At 37.0% G+C, this 19,643-nt stretch overlaps 1 protein-coding gene across 2 annotated transcripts; it reads left to right on the top strand.

Moving 5' to 3' along the window:
- Positions 1–2,062: 2,062 nt before the first annotated feature.
- tank (TRAF family member-associated NFKB activator) lies at positions 2,063–12,097 on the top strand. 2 transcript variants are annotated; one of them, XM_032568568.1, is made up of 8 exons: positions 2,063–2,239; positions 3,030–3,161; positions 4,910–5,018; positions 5,151–5,221; positions 7,320–7,378; positions 7,482–7,600; positions 10,144–10,535; positions 11,097–12,097. In XM_032568568.1, the coding sequence occupies exons 2-8, from the start codon at positions 3,063–3,065 to the stop codon at positions 11,262–11,264; spliced, it is 1,017 nt and encodes a 338-aa protein (XP_032424459.1). In that variant the 5' UTR covers positions 2,063–2,239; positions 3,030–3,062; the 3' UTR covers positions 11,265–12,097. The 2 variants fall into 2 exon arrangements, with proteins under 2 accessions (XP_032424459.1, XP_032424460.1); XM_032568569.1 differs by lacking the exon at positions 2,063–2,239 and adding an exon at positions 2,250–2,435.
- The last annotated feature ends 7,546 nt before the right edge of the window (positions 12,098–19,643 follow it).

Below are 19,643 nucleotides of genomic sequence, written 5' to 3'. Positions count from 1 at the left end.
AGGTTGAGGTTGGAATGTCAGCTGGGGTCAGGTCAGAGATGGAAACCTCTGGAACAGGACTCGAGGAAATGACTCCTGTTCGCTGAAGCCCCACAGAGATGAACAGGTCACAAGAAATTCTAAACTAATTCAGGACAAAAGGGAAGAAAAGAAATCCTCATTTATTCTTTCTACGTTGTTATTCATGGATCCTTCTGGAGAAAAATTATGTGTCCTGAGGTGGAGAAAAAACATGTTTATTTCTGCAAGATCAAACACAAAACGTGATATTTTCACACCAGAGAAAAAGTCACAGACTTCATAAAGCTACACATTATGGCAACAGATAATTCAAAAAGTTATGTCTTTTTTTAAAAAAAGCACCTGCAAAATATATATATATAATAAAAAGAAAAATAATTCTTAGCTACATGGGATCACCAACTCTAACTACTCTTAGTTACTACTCCTCCAAAAGTCACTCTTAGCTGCCATCTGCTGGTTATACTTTAGGTTTCTTGACTGTTTCTTGACTTAGTTTGAAAAGTCAAGACCAGGTTGGCATTTCCTCAAGAAATGAAACAGACCAGAGCAATAAATCATCTAAAACATGCCCACTCACTTAAAACAGTTGGGGTTTATAAGAGATTAGTTGGAAGTGAGAACATTGTTAGTGTCAGCAGAGATCTATACTCTCTCAATGTATGTTCGTGCAAAAACAAATCTGTTCTCAAAAGTATCCACACAAATTGCGCAACTTCCTACTAAAGAAAGGATTCTTTGTACATCTTAAGCATCTAAATTATGTTTCTCAGGGCAGAAGGATAACAAACTTCTAAAAATATGCATTAAGGGTTCTTTGTAGCCTAAAAGCTGTAAGGATTTTTATAATTTTCACCATCCCGTATTAAATTCAAAGCTAAAACCAATATGCCTGATAATGAAGTTGGATTTAATTCAAGGTCAGTCTAGAGTCTGCCCTAAGCACTATGACTTCAGTGGTCTTTATGCTTTATAAGGTAAAATTCCCTCAAAAATGGTTGTATTTTAAGATCAGTCTAAAGTATTCATTCCCTTTGCATTTTTCCCATTTTGTCATATCGGAACCAAGAATATCACTATTTTATTGGAATTTGATATGGCATGGATTTTGTGTTATAGACCAATACGACATATTAAGTGGCTTACTTTTGGAAAGTGTATAAAGACATATGCTTTTAAGATTTACAGCTGGAAATGCAGTAAAATGTGGTCCTACAAAATACTAACTGAATTCTGTTGTATGCCTTTCATCTTTCTATTTGTGAGGAATTTTGAAAACCCTCCCCCTTCACATTAATGCACTACACAGTGGTGATCTGTATCTCACATAAATCCCCATGAAATACATCAGTTTTTGTGGTTGTAACTTAACAAAACATGAAAATGCTCAGGAGGAATTAAAACTTTTCCCATCATACTGAAAATGCATGACCTGTTTTCATTGCTGCATGAACAAATTCAGCTTGATGTAAGTAGTTCAATTAGCTGCCCAATCAAAACGTGAAAGTAAAAACAAGAGAAGTTTTTGTTAAAAGACTCTGGACTCTTGTAATGCAGACTGTTTAGGGTTAGGGCTTTTTTTATGTGCTGGATTTTATTGAATAGACTTAAGAAAAATATGTTGTAATTTTTATAATAATTAGCTTTATCGCGATATTTAACAACTTCCAATGAAGATTTATAGATGTAGAAGATTCAAAGCATGCGTTACTCATACTACTCAAATACTCAAACAATGAGTATTTCCACAGTTGAACTGGGAACATTCATAAGATATTAAACAGCTCCAAGCTTAAAACAGTTCATGTCTGTTGTAAATTCATTAGCATTATTAAAACGCTTGTTATTCTATTGAAAAATCGTGCTGAATACGCAGTTATAAACTGGACAGTGAATTTTTAGGCAAAGTTAATAAAGCACAAGTCGACTTTGGGGCCAATTTTCACATGCACAACAGTCGGTTTGCAGACGCGTAGGTTGGAAGAACCCTCAGCTTGTTAACCACTCTGTGATTGGTCCGGGCCGAGTCAAGGCGGAAGTCTACAGAGCAGGGGGATTCCCCGAGGGAAGTTCCCAACTCAAACTGGGGCTATGTAAAACATACAGCGCCATATCCTCTCCAGCGCTTCGTAACTTTGCATCTGAAGATTAGGGCGACGATGCTGCGGTGGTGTCAAAATAACAAATACGACTTAAATAATAGGGGACTCAAGTGAAGGTAAGGAGGACGCTCTCTCGCACGCAAACACACTCACACCGGCGGAGAGGCGGATGGATCTGCCGAGCTGTTGCTCGGTCGCCTTACTGAAAACACCGGCTAATGCAGATCCAGTTAAAAGAATACGGAACTATGCAAAGCACTCTTTAAATGTCACTTTGTGACCAGTTGGACATGTATCCCGGATGGTTTTAGCGTAAGTTTTGTTGTCTATTTCTCATTCAAGTTGCAGTAGGTAGCCTACTCCTGGAACTGTTTGTATGGAGTGTCACTGATAGGCAGTTTTAACTGGAGACTGATCAATAAATTATACAGATCTCTCACATTATTACCAGTTTTTGAGTCCGCAGCTGCACATTTCGAGCTGTATTTGTCTCAAAGTCGATTAAACGTGCGATAATTGTTGATAAGAAGAAAAGAAAACAATGTAAAAACTGTGTATTTACACAATTAGTGGTATCAATTATTTATCATTAGTTTGTTGAGGCTCTGTTAATCAATATCTGTTACATTCATTCTTTAACTGTTTCACATTTGACCAAGTTAACATAGTTGTAAGGAGATAGTAAGATTACTCAATCAGGGCTGGTAGACTTTTTATTATTGCAACATTTAGCTTATTTTAGCCTGCCAATACATTAGGCAACGCTTTTGAGGTTAATTCCCCCATTGTTCTGTTATTTCAACGTGTACAAATGCAAACTAAACCATCACAAAGCAGGAAAATGCTACTCAATCTGCAGATTTTACTTGTGAAAATGTTTATAAGCAGTTGTTTTCAATTATATAGGGCTCATGCCTGCCGTGACAGTGATGACAAGGCATGGACAGGAATATTGGAGACCAGCTAAACAAAGCTTTTGAAGCTTATCGCCAGGTCTCCATCGAAAAGGACAATGCTCAAAAGGAGTTGCAAAAAATGGTAAGCAAATGTTTGATCAAATGGGCTGGTCTTTGCCTCTGCAGCGCAAGTGTTGCATTAAAAGAACACTATGTCAGAGAGACTTTGTAATGTTGTGGATTTAAATGAGGCTCACAGCCCTGCCAAATTGCCAGGTTTTTGTGTTGAAGAAAGAAAAAAAGAGTTAATTATAAATAAGTTTAAAACCTTTTATTTAATAGGGCATATTTTGCGCAATTCAACTGAAAAACAAAAACGAAACAACTAATCTGACAGGAGAAAATATATACAAAAGGATAATAGTTCTGTTAAACTGGACAGCGTCAAACAAATATTTTTGTTCATGTATCTTTTGATCTGATTTGTGCATTTAGTCTTGTTAGATACACATCTAGCACAAACTATGATGAATTTGATGTACCTGATAAACTTTGAAGTTATCCTCTTTAGGAATTTGGACAAATGATCAAATAGTGCTCATTGTAAAAATGTATCAGAAACCCCCCCCCCCCCAAAAGTTTTCATTATTAGTAGAGTATAAAAACTTTCATACTTCTTATAAAGAGTCTACAGAGGGAGATAAAAATTAGAGTGATAGCAAAGAGGCCTTCCAACCTCAAAAGACTTGGAGCTTATCACCAAGCAGTGTCCAAATATGAGGGGAAACATGCAAAGAGATGGTTTGTAATTATAACAGGGATTTTATTGCTGGGATACTAAAGCCGATTTTTCCACTGACTGTTGAAAATGATATAATAATTTTAAACATAATATATCTTTTTGTAAAATACAAAAGGACACATTATTTTGAAAATCAATTCTCTATTTCCAATGTTTTGTTTTCTTCAGAAATTTCTATTTTATTTCCTGTCATAAACAAATGTCTTGGTGGAATGAAAACCATTTTTAATCTATATCTGCCAGGGATTTGAAAGATTTGGGCCGAGTTGTTTATTCAATGGTACAGTAAAGACAGGTGTAAGTAGTTTGAGAAATACTGTATACAGCAACAGTAACATTAGTAAAACTCGATGTTTCGCCAAAATTAATGAAAAAGACAAGAAATTGTCCAGACCTGGCTAAAATAAATAGGCTAGTGGGAGAATGTGTAAAACATGGGGAGAGCAGCATCTTGATCTGGAATTAATTTACGTAGGACTGAACTAGTTTTTAAAATCTAAATGAATTAAACTACACATAAACTACAAGTATTATTTTTTTGTTGTTTTTCGGTCAGGTTGGACAGGATATATGTCACACTAAAGATTGAAAAAGTTTAACGTTTCTTTATGTCATAAAAACCTGGTATTGTTAATGGGAATGTGTATGATTGTCAGGATTCTCTTGTAAAAGAGATCTTTGATGTCGAGGAGTTTTATCCTGGTTAAATAAAGGTTGAAGAAGAAGATGTAGAACTCTGATAGCTACTGTATTGTTGTTGTGTTTTGTGTTTGAAATGATGGTTTTTAATATTGATGAAATGGCTCACTGCTAAGGTTTGCGTTGAGGGCAACACAAACTCTTCCGAGGGTGGGCTGAGAGAGTTTTGTGTTTTGCTTCCCTAAATTAAGTTTTATACAGCTTATAGACCTTCCAGTGAGTGGTGAGTAGGCACCTCCCACTGATCTGCTTGTTGCTAAGAATTGAGAGGGAAAGGGGTTGGGCCGAGGGCACAGAAGGAGGGGTTCAACCAGGGCTTTATTTATGCAAAAGCTGCCACAGTGTGTGTTTGCAGGCTGAGGAAATAACAGACCCTCATGTGTTTGCAGAAGGAACATTATGAGCAGTACACTCAAGAACTTATAAAGCGGATAGAAGACCAGCAACGTTTGATTTCTGATCTTGAAACTGAGTTGTCGGCAACAAGGCAACCCTCAGGTTAGTCTCTGTGACCATTTACCTTTGAATTGTGTTATATTTTGGAGCTACATTCACAAACTGTGAAGGAATCAACTTTATTCTTTTCCACCCAGTACTTTGTTGCACTGATCATTTTCATGTGACTCTTAGGAGAGATGAAATGTGAGCCTCGCAACCATCTTCTCAAAGCGGCTGCCTCTAGTAGGAAGACACAGTACCGGGTATGTTCACAGCCACAACTTTATAGTTCTTCCTACCTCTTCTGTTTGTAAAATTAAGGATATGCATCCTGTAGCTCACAGCTTCCTCTCTGTGTGCAGAGTTTAAAGGCACTCCACTTAAATTCCATCTTCTTTTGTGCAGAATAATTCTAGAGAAGGAAATTGTACCTGCAATATACAGCATCATTTGCAGGATGTGTAAAATAAAGTTAGCAAATGATCCAGATGGTAAAAGAAGGTGGTGTACCTTCCTTTATAGCTATGTGTACCACCATAGTCTTTAAAAGCCACTAAATTGTTCATGTTTTTAACAGAAAAAAACAGACATTTTTGCCGTAAAGATAAAAAAACAAATTCTTTCACGATTATTGTGTACACAAGTTTTCAGTATTATTACAGTTTAGATCAAATGTGTATAAAAGTATCAAAAGGTAGTCATGGCATACTTATTGTTTTATTAGTATGCTTATCATTTTACCTTTAATGGATGCAGAACATCCTTGGTACTAAACTACATTAAATAAAATTTATGTTGAGATGCAAAACCTTTTTGCTCTTTGGGAAAACAAGATAGAAGATTAGTGAATATATTCACTGTATTTGGTATAAGAAAAATTAACTTAAACGGATAAAACACAGTTTGTAGCTAGATGCTGTAAAATGACTGACAAATCCCTTGTAACAGAGCCATTCTGCTCTAGAATTTCTTTTCAGATATCACACAAACATACAGAAATGCTACAAAAAGCTCTCTTATTGTTTTTACAATTCAGAACAATGATGAGAGTTATTTCTAAATTATAAAGACAATATAATCTTTACTTTTTTTTATAAGACAGGGTGTCTGTGGAGGGGCTAAAAGGTCAGAGGTTGCAGAACTCTGGGATAGAGATAGACAAATTACATCTCAATTATATTACCTGGATAGTAAAACAGGAAGCAAGAAGAATTTACATTTACTGTGCAGAATCATGAGTGGTTACTGTTAGAAAATTTACCAGGAGTTCAACAATTGCTGCTACATATCAAATTAACAAACATATCTAGCTGTTTTCTGCATCTTTGCAATGCTTACAGTGCTGTGGAGAAGTATTTGCTTGCTTGCAGATTTTCTTCAATGTCTTTCTTTGACTTATTTACATTTTTCAGATCTTTAAGCTAATTTTAATGTCAGAAAAATTTACAATACAAAAAAGTAAAAAAGACTGCCAATGATGATTGCATTTATAAAAAAAAAAATCTAATCAATCTGGTCATCTGGGAAAAAATAGTCCCTAAACCTAATTGTGCCATCCATTGGCAGCATAGCAACACTGTGTAGGAAATTTGACCCACTCTTCTTTGCAGGATTGTTTTGATTCAGTCATATTTGAGAGTTTTTGACCATGTTAGAGGTCATGCCATAGCATCTCAGTTCGGTAAAGGTTTGAGCTCTGCCAAAGCTAATCCAATGGTTATGGAGCTTATTTTGTCTAGCTGTCCAGATCCTTAAGTATGAAATCTTTTGGCCTACTTCATTTTGTCAGGCAGATTGTAATTAAATAATTTCTTGCAGGTCTGGTATTATTCAGGTCTAGGTGTGGCTAGTGAAATTGTCATCGGCTAGTCAGAGAATTTGGTTAATCACAGTAAACTTATAGCTTGACAAAGAAAGGCTAATCTCTCTTTTCACATATGACCAGTTTGTTTTAGCTAGATGAAAAAATTTATTGAAAACGGCTGTTTTTATGTACTTATGTTATATTTGTGTGATATTAAAATTTGTTTTATGATCTTAAACAATACAGCAAAAACTGAAGAAATCCGTATGGGGATAAATACTTTTTCACAGCACTGCAAGTGACTTATTTTCCCATCCAGTGTTTGCATGTGTCCTGCTGTGTCTGTCTGGTTTTACTTCACCAGATGGTGCTAGAGGATAATATCGCTGCTCAGTGCAGCAGCTCCATCTTTGCTTGGTCTTCAGTAAGCCAGGAAACAGACTCATCACACTCATGATGCATAAATAAAACGGCACATGCATCAACAGCCTGCCCTTTGGATAATTGTTGTTAATGATGACAAAAAAAATTTAATGTGTTTTTTTTTTTTTTTTCAGGGGAATGTGGCCACCGTTGCTGGTGCCTCAAATTTGACAGTCAACAGCAGTTCTGACTAGTACGTGCCTCTCCTCCTAAAAATTTATCTTTTTTCTGTAACTGAGCTGACAAATGTATTTTTTTTTTTATGTCTTATTTATTTATGTATTTCTTGGGGTCAGTCAGGACATGTTGGCAGCATTTGAAGCAATTCAGGGCAAATTCCGACAGATCCAGACCCTGACTACAAAACAGAAACATCATCTGAAAAGGTTCCACGGAAGTTACGACAACTCAAACGGTAAAATTGACAGTAGTTTTGCACAGTCTAAGCTGAAATGCTGTTCTTGGAATTTTATCTTAATTAGTTGCAACGGATGCGATTGTGAATTGGGTTGTATAGGTCATAAAATAATTTTGTTTGTAAATGTCACATCAACTGATGAGTGTATTAGCTTTTGCTCTCTTTTAAAAAAAAAAAAACAAAAAAAAACTCTAACTATAAATGGCTGATTACTCCTCAAAGATGGTATGGAAAAACACATCTAATCAATCCAGGGAGAAATGGTGGCACTTTTCTTTGAATTGTGACCGTTTGGTTATTTTTAATCACACTGACAAGTGTTTTCTTTTACATTATTACTAAAGATGGTGATATTTAAGTGTTTTGAAAAGTATTGTATAAACTTTTCAAACTTAGTTTTTAATAAATTAAACATAAATAAAAAATTTTTCTCATGAAATATTATTAAATGCCCAAAGCTGTCCAAAATGTAATGTCAAACTATTTCCCCTTTTTTAAATAAATACAACCTTCTTAAAATGTCATTTATCCGCCTCTATCTCCTCCATTTGCTTGGATGCCACAGCTTTTTTCCTTTCGTTCACACACTCTTGACTCTGCTCAGCTGACGCTAATTCATGCTCTGAGCACCCTTTTGTCTGCTGCTTCGGACCTAGCAGACACACTCACTTTTTCAGTCACTGTTGCTAAATTATGGGCCAATTTAAAATCTCAGCTTATTTCAAGGAGGGGGGATTTTGGAAAAAAAAAAAAGTGTAATTTTTAGACCTAATTACAAAACAAAATATTTTTTGGCAGAAAATTCTCAAATGTGTTTTTTTTTTAATCTACTCACTCCTGTAATAATAGTTATTGAATGTAAAATCACAGTGAATCTCCTCAAATGGTTGCTTCTTAAAGCAGACAGCACGCATAATGAAATACCTCGAGCTCACTGCCATCGAGAAGTATACATCTTGGACTTATGGCATTTTATGTTACCACTACAAATTTTAACATTTTATTGGGATTGAATGTGACCAACACAAAATTTTGAATAATTATAAAGCAGGGAACTTCACAATTATGCAAATTATTTATATATATGAAAACTTTTGAAAAAAGTTTTGAAAAGTTTGAACAGTGTGGTACTTTTTTTCATACTTTATTCCCAATCTTGTTATTATTTTTTTTTTTGACAAGACTTTGTAGAGCTACACCTATCATCTAGAGACTAAAATTTCTGCCCATTGGTATTTGTGAAATACCTCAAGCTCAGTCAGACGGGATGGAGGGCATCTATTAGGTTTTGCGACAGATTTGGATTTAAGTTGGGACTTAATCCATTCTAACACATGGTTATACTTTTCACCTGTTCCTACCTTTTAAAAGGTGAATCTCAACCTTTGTTTCAAGTCTTTTACATCATCTAATGGAAGGTTCGTCTTTAGCTTCCTCTGTCCTGTCTTTTCCCATCAACTCTGATCAGGTTCGTTGTCCCTACTGAAGAAAAGCATCCTTGCAGCATGATGCTGACACTACCGTGCTTCACTGTAGGGACTCTTTATTCAGGGTGATGTGGATCTTTGCAGCGACTAAACAATTCCAATAGACCTGTTTCTGTGATTAATGCCTACCTTTGTTTGGAGTGTAAGTGCTTGCTATTTGTTGCGCATAGACGTTTTGTTAGGTTCTGCCTTTGTCAGATGATGGCTTGAAGAGGACTCCATGAGATGTTATAACCTAACTTAGCTTTAAACTTCTTCACAACTTTCTCCCTGACCTGTTTGTTGTACTTGTTGGTTTCATGATGCCGTTTGCTCACTAATGTTCTTTTACAGGCCTCTGAGGTTTTCACAAAACAGCTGGAGTTATACTGACCTTACACAGAATGCCTTTATTTATTAATTAGGGTGCTCCTGCATGTGTGGCTGTACTGGAATTTGGCGAGGTGTATCAGAGAAAAGGGAGCTGAAAACATGTTTGATTTATATTTGTAACCGAATTTGAAAACTACATGTCATTTTCTTTCCTCCTTATGTTTATAGGTTTTAGTTTGTGATAATGCTGCAAAGTAGAAATTGAAAGTTCAGTGGGTTTGAATATTTTTGCAAAACAAATGAAACACAGGTGAGTGTAATCCAGTGAGCACTGGCTGATAAAAAAAATGTCATTTCCACTTAGATTTAGTTTTCAAAAAAGATTAAAGATTGAAATAGTTTTATATCATTCCATCCATATGGAACAGTTAAACCAGAAAACAGTGCACTGGTAAGACAAGCAAATCGAATAAGAGTAAAAACAAATAATACATTTAAATTTTAAGCCAACTGACCGGGGGGAGGCTAGGCTGGATGATTTGTTGGATAATTCAACATGGTTGTTCAAAATAGTCGATGCAACAAATCTAAACCTAATAGGAGCCTATAATGTATTTAGTGTTAAATTTTTAAAACATTTTTGTGTACTCTAAATATTTTCAAATTTCTATTTCAAAATTTACCAACATGCTGACTTAAAAAGAAACGCTCAACATCTCTTGCTTTCCCACCACCTCCCAGACCAGCGCTTCTCCATGCCGATCCAGTGCACGGATGGAACCGTAGAAGCAGAGAGGCCCTTTTCTACACCTCTGAGGTTAACTGCGGATGTCCCTCACCTGCCTGCACCCTTGGCTTCTCGTGGCACCAGCCAGGAGGACAGAGACTTGGTAGACTCTCTCACCAAACTCAGTGTCAAATTCCCGCCCCCCACGGACAGTGAATACGACTTCCTGAACAGTGCTCCGGAGAGGAACATCGGCCTGCCGGTGGCTCGAAAGCCGCCCCTCGGCTCCTCCACGCTGCCAGAGGAGGAGCCCGTGGAACTGCCCTTGCCTTTTGTCTATCCCACGTCCCCCTCCCACTCGTCATCCTCCTCGCCCTCCCATGAGAGCGTGCGGGGACCCGAGCAGGTGAGAAACAGAGAGGAAGGTCTGAGAAAAGTAGTAGCAAATTATCAGTTTCTGATTGGTCTCTGCTAATGGAGGAGTAAAACAGTGAGAAGCCCAAAAATATCTCCCTGGCTAAACATATTACCGTGCGATGTGTGCCGATTCCTCTTTTTTTTTTTTTTTTAACTTGAGCATGGATGCTCTGCTTATAATTGGCATGTTGGTTTGAAATTGAGAGCCAGATGGAAGCAGTTTAGATCAAGTATGATGGTTTGTTGGGTTTTATTGCTGATGTGTGTAAATGCTTAAAACGTAATTGTGAATTATGTACAGTAAGATCTAAAAGTTAATTTTTTTTCAACCACTACTCCTACAAATACACGTAAGATAGAAATAGCTGTTTTTGTTAGTTCAGACAAAGAGGGAGATAATTAAACACTTGAGAATTATGTTGCTTTTCTTTGCCGCTGCTGTTCATGTTTTCTCTCTAATGCAGCAGGAAGTTATACCTTACACAGCTTGTTATTACTTCAGTGAGGTGTAAAAATACCCTAATTTCCTTTTATTTATCCCACCCTGCAGCCCCTGTGGACCCCCGAGCTGTGTGACGCCGTTGACATGGGAGCCAACCAGGAGCCTCTGAGCAGCTGTCCCGTTGAATGCGCATTCTGTCCCGATTTAGTTCCCCAGAACCTCATGACAAGCCATCTTTACTTGCACTTCTTGCCAAAGAAGGAAGCAGAGAATTGACAGCAGACTGACAGGCAAAGGTCTGAACTTACTTCAAGAACTTTTGACTGTTTTTATGGTCTTTGCAGGCGTGAGTCTGCTTGCCATGAACTCCAAAGCGCTGTACAGGATTTGAAAATTACACTGCTATAAGACTTGAATTCATTTATTTAATACTGAAGAATTTAATGGTACACTTTCTTGTCCATACTGATTTTCTAATATCACACTGAGAATTTACAGTGACGCATATGGTATATATGAGGAAATAAACAATATATTTACTCTTGATTGTTGTTATACTTTGACTTGTTTTCAACATCCAGATGTGAAATTTGATTATATAACATATGTTCAACATATAGTAACTTACAGAATGTCATGTTAAAGAACCACTAACTGTCAACAACTTGCAATAATTTTCTTCTTTTTCATTTTGGATCATGTGCTTTGTTTCAGAAATGTTTTAGAGCACACAACAAATCACATGATTATCTCGACCAGTTAAGCTTTTCCTGGATGGTTTTATCCCATCCTACTGAATCCTGACAAACGATGAATTTTTATCAGTAATGAGATAACTTTGAGATCAGTTTAAACTATTTCATACCACGTCTTCATGAAGTGGCAGCTCAAACCAATTTAGCATTTTTACATTTTCAGCTGTATTTTGTATGGAAGTATTTATTCCCTTTAACATGTTTTTTTTTCTGTATTCCTACTCTGTTGTTATACTTACATGTTTCACATTAACAATCAGATTTTAAAGTGATACAACAATAACCTGACTAAGTAACGATTGGTAGTTTTCCAATGATGGTTCTACTTGTTAAATTAAATTTTTGGAAAACTGATTTCCATTCTGCTGGCTTGTGTCTTACAGAGCTAAGTCTGATTGAGATGCTACTGCATGGCATTTACCACAATGTTCCTGGTTGAAAAAACCCTCCAATGGTGTCCAATTATAACAATTCTGTAAAGAAGAGTAGGCAAAAATTCCTCCGTAGCAGCTTCTTGTTGCCACCAAGGGAGATACAATCAGTTATTAGGTTTTGGGAGCACTTTTTGCACATTGGACCAGGTTAGTTTTGATAGTATTTTTATCTTAAAAATGATATAATTTGAACACTACCTTTTGCATATACTCGAGTTATCAGTCTATGAAATTAAAATCTGATTGATGAACTAAAAATTATGTGATACAGTTAAAGTCACTGAAGTGAATAAGGACATGTTCAGAATGACACTGAAACATGAATTTTTTGGCATTAGCTTAACTTCTCACAAAAAATAAGAAAAATCCCCCCAAAAATTTTTAGTGCAATTATTTTGTCACAATAAGAAAAAAAATCATGTTAACACATTATTATGTAAATATAACCAAAAGTGTAGTTTTTTTTATGTATACTTTGCTTTTCACTACCTAAACACATTTTGTTCATATTCAAAATGTTCCTATTTCCCTGGGGCACAAATAGGACATATTCTAGAAGCCAATTTTTTTATCCACTCTTCAAAATGGGAAAGGTGAGAAAACCTTCAATTCAACATAGGCTACCGTGTGGATATTCATAAGTTAGAACATAGCTAAATAAAAATAGTTAAACTTGCCCATATGTACAGTCAGAGCAATAATTAAAAAGTTTACAAGTGAAACTGTGACAAGCAAGGCTGGAAGAGGACCCATGTTTATTTTGCAACCACGCACAGTGAGGAGGATGCTAAAAAAAAGAAAAAAAAGAAGACATCTTCAAAGCTTAGAGATTTGCATGAAACTTGCAGTGTGCGATTATACTATTGCAATGAAAGATGGACTTGTTCCAAGTCTTTTTTATGCATAATTCTCAGAGTGACAATAGATGGGGAGGAGACTATATTTAAAAGGTTTAAGCTGCTTTATCGCTGTACCTAACCGAACATACTTTAATTTCTTTGGGTTATTGGGGTTGATAAATATGTCAACTAATTCATAAAGTGCATTTAAAACCAAACACGTACCAAAGTTATTTATTTTGATCTTTTTAACCTTTTCATATACAAGTCAAAAACACAAACTGCTAAAAAACCAAAAAACAAAAGCAAGACAAAACTAATACAGAAATAGATCATAAACAGTATTTAAATTCTGAAACCACAAACTGTAGGCTGAAGTGCTGTACAACAAAATTAAGTCAAGTCACTGAAACAAGAAAATGAGAAGATATGAAGCAGGAATAAATTAAGAAAAAAAAACAATTAAACAGATTTTAGCTTCCAGTGTAAAAGATAGAATTAGCTTGACATAGTTATACAAGAGTATAAAGCTGCACTACAAATAAAAAGCAATTAAAATGGTATGCTTTTTTTAACTTCTCAATTAGATGTCTGGCATAGCTGACTAAAAATTTTTGCATGAACCACTTACCATGCAGTTTGAGAATGGTTGAGGAAACATTGATGCTCAAGTTACAACAAATGTCTATATGTTCATAAATGTTATACCTTTTATGTTTCTGATTCTAAAATCCAGACTAAATGTTTACATTTGGAAAAATCGTAAGTAAAGATATTGGTGGCAGCATAATGCTGTGGGAATGCTTCTCTTCAGAAGGAAAGGTAACACATCCATCCATCCATCCATCCATCCATCCATCCATCCATCCATCCATCCATCCATCCATCCATCGTACAGTGACCTTTTCTCTTAGCATCTTTAAAAAAAATTAATGTTTTCATTCTATCAGCCATTCCCAATTAATGAGTCATTAAAAAGTCTAATTTGATTGAGACACATAATCCACAAAACACAATAGAGTAAAAATAATTAGAAAGACAGACAGACAGACAGACAGACAGACAGACAGACAGACAGACAGACAGACAGACAGACAGACAGACAGACAGATAGATAGATAGATAGATAGATAGATTGTTGTTTTTTTTTTTTTTTGGCAAATACATATCCCTAATGATCCTGTCTCCTTAATCTGTGAACAGCCGAACACTGTGCAGCCTGCATGCTTTTCTCTCTGGGATCATGAACAGCTGCTTGCTCATAATTATGTTGTCATCCGTTGTTATTTGGAAGAGGAAACTCATACTGACAGCTAGATTATTTTTGTGGGCTTGTGTGTATTTCTGCACACCACATTCACCTATTTTTGTATACAGTACTGTGGACTGTAATGGACATTATTATGGCTATCATTTTCTGTAAAACATAGATCCATCTCCCTTCTTACTTTAGAGCCTGTAGATTTGAAATATACTTAGGAGATATATGGAAAAAAAAATCAAAGGGGACAAAAAAGGAGCAGGGTATGGATAGAGATGGAGAAGTAGCAGGCTGATTACAAGGTGTCAAAATTGCCAGGAGCAAGAAGGTGAAAGCAATCAGGGGTGAGAAGAGTGCAGCATTCGTGAGGGGCAACTAATTATCCATCTCATTTGTGGAGGGAAGCATTTGAGGCAGCTCTAGTCCACTGAATGGTGACAGATTGGTGCGGAGGAGAGGGGAGGTGTTAGAACAATGGAGCCCAGCTCACCATCATTACTGCATGCTAATCAGCAGTGCTTCTGCACCACCAGTCCGTGCTGGAGAGAGTTCGGGGAGACAGGGAAGTCACCGGCTTCAGGGGACTTCATTCATTTCCAAGAAGGGGGAGAAAAAGGGAGAAAATTGACACGAAGCATCGCCTGTTGGCGCTGTACCACTGCTTATTTGAGCACGCTGGTTATCCTGTGCAGACTGATCTTTGCGGCCTCCCCATTAGCTTGCACTTGCGAGATAATTGTGCTGTGAGTGTTCAGTTTTAACAAGCGCCAAGAGGAATAATAGTTCACTGAATGACAGAGAGCAAAATAAGTGGAGAGCATCACTCAAGTTTTACTAATGATCAAAAAAATTTATAAAATACACTGTAAGATTTGGTGAATTCTACAGGCCTACAGATTATACTTAAAGGCTCACTATATATTGTTAAATACATGTGCAAATAGTAAAAAAAGCTAAATATGACTTGATGAAATTATCATATTGCAAACCTGCAGTAAATACTATTTAGGCATGAGCTGTATGATATTCCAATGCAAAGCACATCCTTGTTGCTGAAATAAACTTGCCTTACCTTTGAAAAACAGCCATCATGCTGATCATTATGTTCAAATACCCTTCCTAAGAAATTGTATTTGTAACATTTGCATATTGTTTAGATTTTGACATATGGAAATAAGCAAAAATACTGAATATACACCCACCACCTTTAGTTGTACTTTTAAAGTGCCTCTTGCACAGAAATAAAAAGTGGTGTTACATTTGTAACAACATGAGTGCACTTCTTTAGTTTTCCACATTGTGACTGATCAAGTTGTTTTGCAACTGGAAATATTGTCAGATATGCAAATTAGTTTTTTTTTAAGTATCAGAAAAAAATGCAGCCAGCTGACCAGCAGTGTCCAGTACATGTGGGAGAGGCAGCTCTGGATTACCTCTAGAGAGCAAGGCTCTTCAAATCCAGGCCTCAAAGGATGGCATCCTGCAACTTTAAGATGTGTCCCTGGTCCAACACACCTGAATCACCTCCTCAGTACACACTCAAGTTCTCCAACGTTTTGCTAATAACCTCATTATTTGACTTTGGTGTGTTGAAGCAGAGACACATTAAAAGTTGCAGGACTCCAGCCCTCAAGGTCCGGATTTAAAGATCCCCGCAATAGAGCCATGAAACACTTGGTCATTAAAGCACTTTAAAAAAATACAAGCAGTACGATGGAAAATTGTAGTGCTTTTTAAACTGCTGCAGTGTTTGTCCTTGCTTGCTACACAGGAACTGCTCCCAGGCTTGGTGGAAGGATAAACCTGCTCTCCCCTATTCTATGTTACATTCCTTTCTGTCATTGTTATCTTTATTTCTCAATGATTTCCATGGACTATTTAATTTGTCACTTTATACGTTCAAGTGATAAAACAGAGTGAACATTTTATTATGAATTTTGGTAATTACCAGCTGGTATTGGGTGCTGTATAACTTAGGTAAATGATTTATTGTACTTCTTGGTCCACATATTCCTGCATGTTATTAGTGTGTACAATCTAATGTTTGAACAACATTCATAATTAAAAACAAAAAACTTAAGTGAAACAAACATAAGTTGTTGTTTTTTTGTTGGCCAGTAATTGGGCTATAATTGCTGCAGACAATAGACAGATAACACACCACTCCACAACATTATTATCTTCAACAATTACTCTTAAATATTTAACAAATGTTTTCCAGGCTGTGCCATTGCCAAGAAGATATAACACAAGTTGAGGGAAAAAAAACAAAAAAACAGCGATTGTTAAAGGGTTTAATCAAAGTGAAGCAAAACAGAGAGCTAGCAAGTCGATTAGGGTCACATGGCTGGAATGCCCTCTTCGCATCAATGTCGTTTAGACAATTAACAACTTGGGAGAGAAGCATATTCAGCTGTCTGTGCACTGGTCACCGTTGGCACAAGACAATGCCAACTCTGGTGGCGTTATGAGCCCCGAGTATCACCTCACAGTTGTCTTGCCATGCGTCAGGGCTCCTCATGCTCTCTCTGTGTGTGCAGGAGTCTGCCCTGGCTGACGGCGTGTTCGATTAAGTGTGCTGAAGCCACTGGCTGCCTGTGCAAAGACTCCAAATGTCCCCTCCCTCTTCATTGTGTTTGTTTCAGTGCTGGTCTGAGAGCCCTGATTTCTGGAGCGGAGATTTGGCAGTCACAGCAAGTGATGACAGAGGCAGTGGTGAGATCGCACCCAGAACCCCAAAGGAGGCTCACATTTCAGGCAGATGAGAGGCCTGTTCAATACACCAAAGCACTGATCAGTGGAGTTTGATCATGCTGCTGTTCTAAAAAGTCACACATTTCCACCTGTCTGTCATGTTATTTAATATTTTACATGAACAGTGTTGGTTATTTGTGCACCTTTGAACATCTTGAGGACATTTGGCGGCCTAGGAGTCTAACCATACAACTGAAAGTCCAGCTCTTATTATTTTCTCATTTTCTTTCTTGTAAACCGGTAAAGGTTGTTTTTTTTTCTTGACACATGGGGGAGGGACTGGTCATGGGGATGTTTGCGGAATTGCAACTTGCAATTCAAGGGTTAAGGCAGCATGAAAGAATCCATTCTCGGTTTAATGACCTAGCCTCGCCGGGCGAGGACGACAGGGAACATGCTCTTGACTTGTACTGAATTTGCCAATTAACACCTCCGGTAACAGGCTGCCTCTGAACATCACCAGCGAGGAGAAAGGCGGAGCAACTCTCATGCTTTGTTTTTCAGCCTCTGATCTAGTAATGATGAGGTCTGTGAGTTCTTCATATACAGAATGCTATTACGCTTTTTGGTAGATTGGCTTTTTGCTGTGTGGATTGTTGCGATAAGTTAGAGATGAAACCCCCCTTAATTCATGAGCTGGCAGTGGAGTTGGAAACATTTTATTTTCCACATGCCGCTCGGATCCTCGTGCAGTTATTGGGCATTCTATTTTTTGCGCACGACCATATGGCCATGTGCCTCTTCAATTAGACACGTGGCTTGTTTCTAAGATACACCGTGCTTGATTAGCTTTTGTCCTTTCTTATTGTTGCACTTGAAAACACAAGGCAACAGTTCTGTCCTTGATAGATTTATCAGGAAAAGATTTTTTTTTCTTTTTCCTTCTTTCAAGTAAGATCCCCGCTCTAGCCACCCCTTCGGTTTCACACATGCTTATCAGACTCCCAAACAACACCTAGCACAGGTGTGAATATCAAAATCCCCAGTGAAAATCACAGTGGGTACTCTCATGTTGTCTTTGGAGTCCTCTTACATGCAGCAGTGGCTTTTGCATCGGCCCGAGATACTGCTGGCTAACAGCAACTGCAGAAACACCTTTGGCTAAGTGTAAGGTGGACCTCCTTACACCAAACGCTCTTAATGACTGAAAAAAAAACCTGCCACCCGGATCTAATTGAAATAAAAAAAAAAAGGAGCTTAAGAGTGAAGAGTACAGTAGCTGGTTATTGCCCAGTACAATCACACCATGACACTGTAGTTTCACAATTCATTAGCAGGTACTTTCACAATATACAATAATTGAAAGATGGCTGCATAATTGATAGCAGTTCACACCGCAGGGAAAGTGCTCTGATCCATCTAATGATAGTAATAAAGTGTTGCGGGCTGAAGATGCTACCAGTTGAGGTGTGAGCTGTGTACATTTGTGATGACAAAGGCCTTGTCCTAACACTTTGTCAAACATAACAGATACAAAACACCGCGAAGATGTTACTCACATTCATGTCGGCGGAACTGCGAAGACTCGTGAAGGCAACCTCGAGGAGGTTAGTGGATCGCCTCTCCTCTTTTTCATGACCGCCCTTATGTGTGTAAGAAAATACAGATGCAACATATGAATGTGTTCACTTATTCAGCGATTTGCAAACCATATGACTCAATGGGAACTGAAAGTCATCCTGGCAGGCCAGTTTTCATGACATTTCATAGCAGCTGTAGTTATTGCTTGATTAGCAACAATATAATGTTATCCAAATACTATGTAAACATTTTAAAACAATCCGTTTTTGTCCTTTGACAAATACAACCAAGATTACATAAATATGAAGTTGTGTTTTAAGGAATGCACATCTAAAGCAGAACAATCAAGTCCAGGTTTGACCAGTGCTAACTTTGTAGATTTTAAACCCAACAGGCTCAAATGTAGTCCCAGTTCCTCAAAACAGCAACAACAAACAAACAACAACAAAAAAATTGTGAGCACATGATCAGAGTCTGCAAATCACAAATCAAATTTACTGCAGGATAAAAACATATTTTCCCATATGGTGCAGATATACATATACATATTCAATCACCACTGATGGGATATGCAAGAAAATAATAGAAAACTTTTTTTGCGGGGCAAATATCATAATTAAAAAAATAAAACAAAAAAAAAACATTGTATAAAATTTATGTTTACTCAAAGGTGTATAACATCTCCTAAATAACTATGTAACATTTCAAAAAGTTGGTACTACTTTACATTTCTAATGATATTCACAAAGACAGACATGGTGAAATGAATTCAGCATACATATTGTAAAACTGCAATAAACACAATAAATCTTAATAAATTGTGGATACATATGCTTAGTTATTTTTAGACAGAATTAAGCATTATCCTATATCCCAGTCAGCCCAATGTATAAGGCCCTCAACCAACAGGGGGCCTCAAGAGCTGACTCAAGTCATGTTTACAAATGTACAGTTTCTTTCTAGGAGTGATATGGTAATCGCAATCATGCTTAACAAGACCGTTGATTCTTAATATATAATCTAAAATGCAGAAAATCTGGAATGTTGCTGCTTTCAGTTTTGAGGTGATGTTTGATTAGCCTGTGGCAGCG

Source organism: Xiphophorus hellerii, chromosome 7 (assembly GCF_003331165.1).
Source record: "Xiphophorus hellerii strain 12219 chromosome 7, Xiphophorus_hellerii-4.1, whole genome shotgun sequence".
NCBI classification, from domain to species: Eukaryota; Metazoa; Chordata; class Actinopteri; order Cyprinodontiformes; family Poeciliidae; genus Xiphophorus; species Xiphophorus hellerii.
This window is presented reverse-complemented; position numbering and strand designations above follow the sequence as displayed.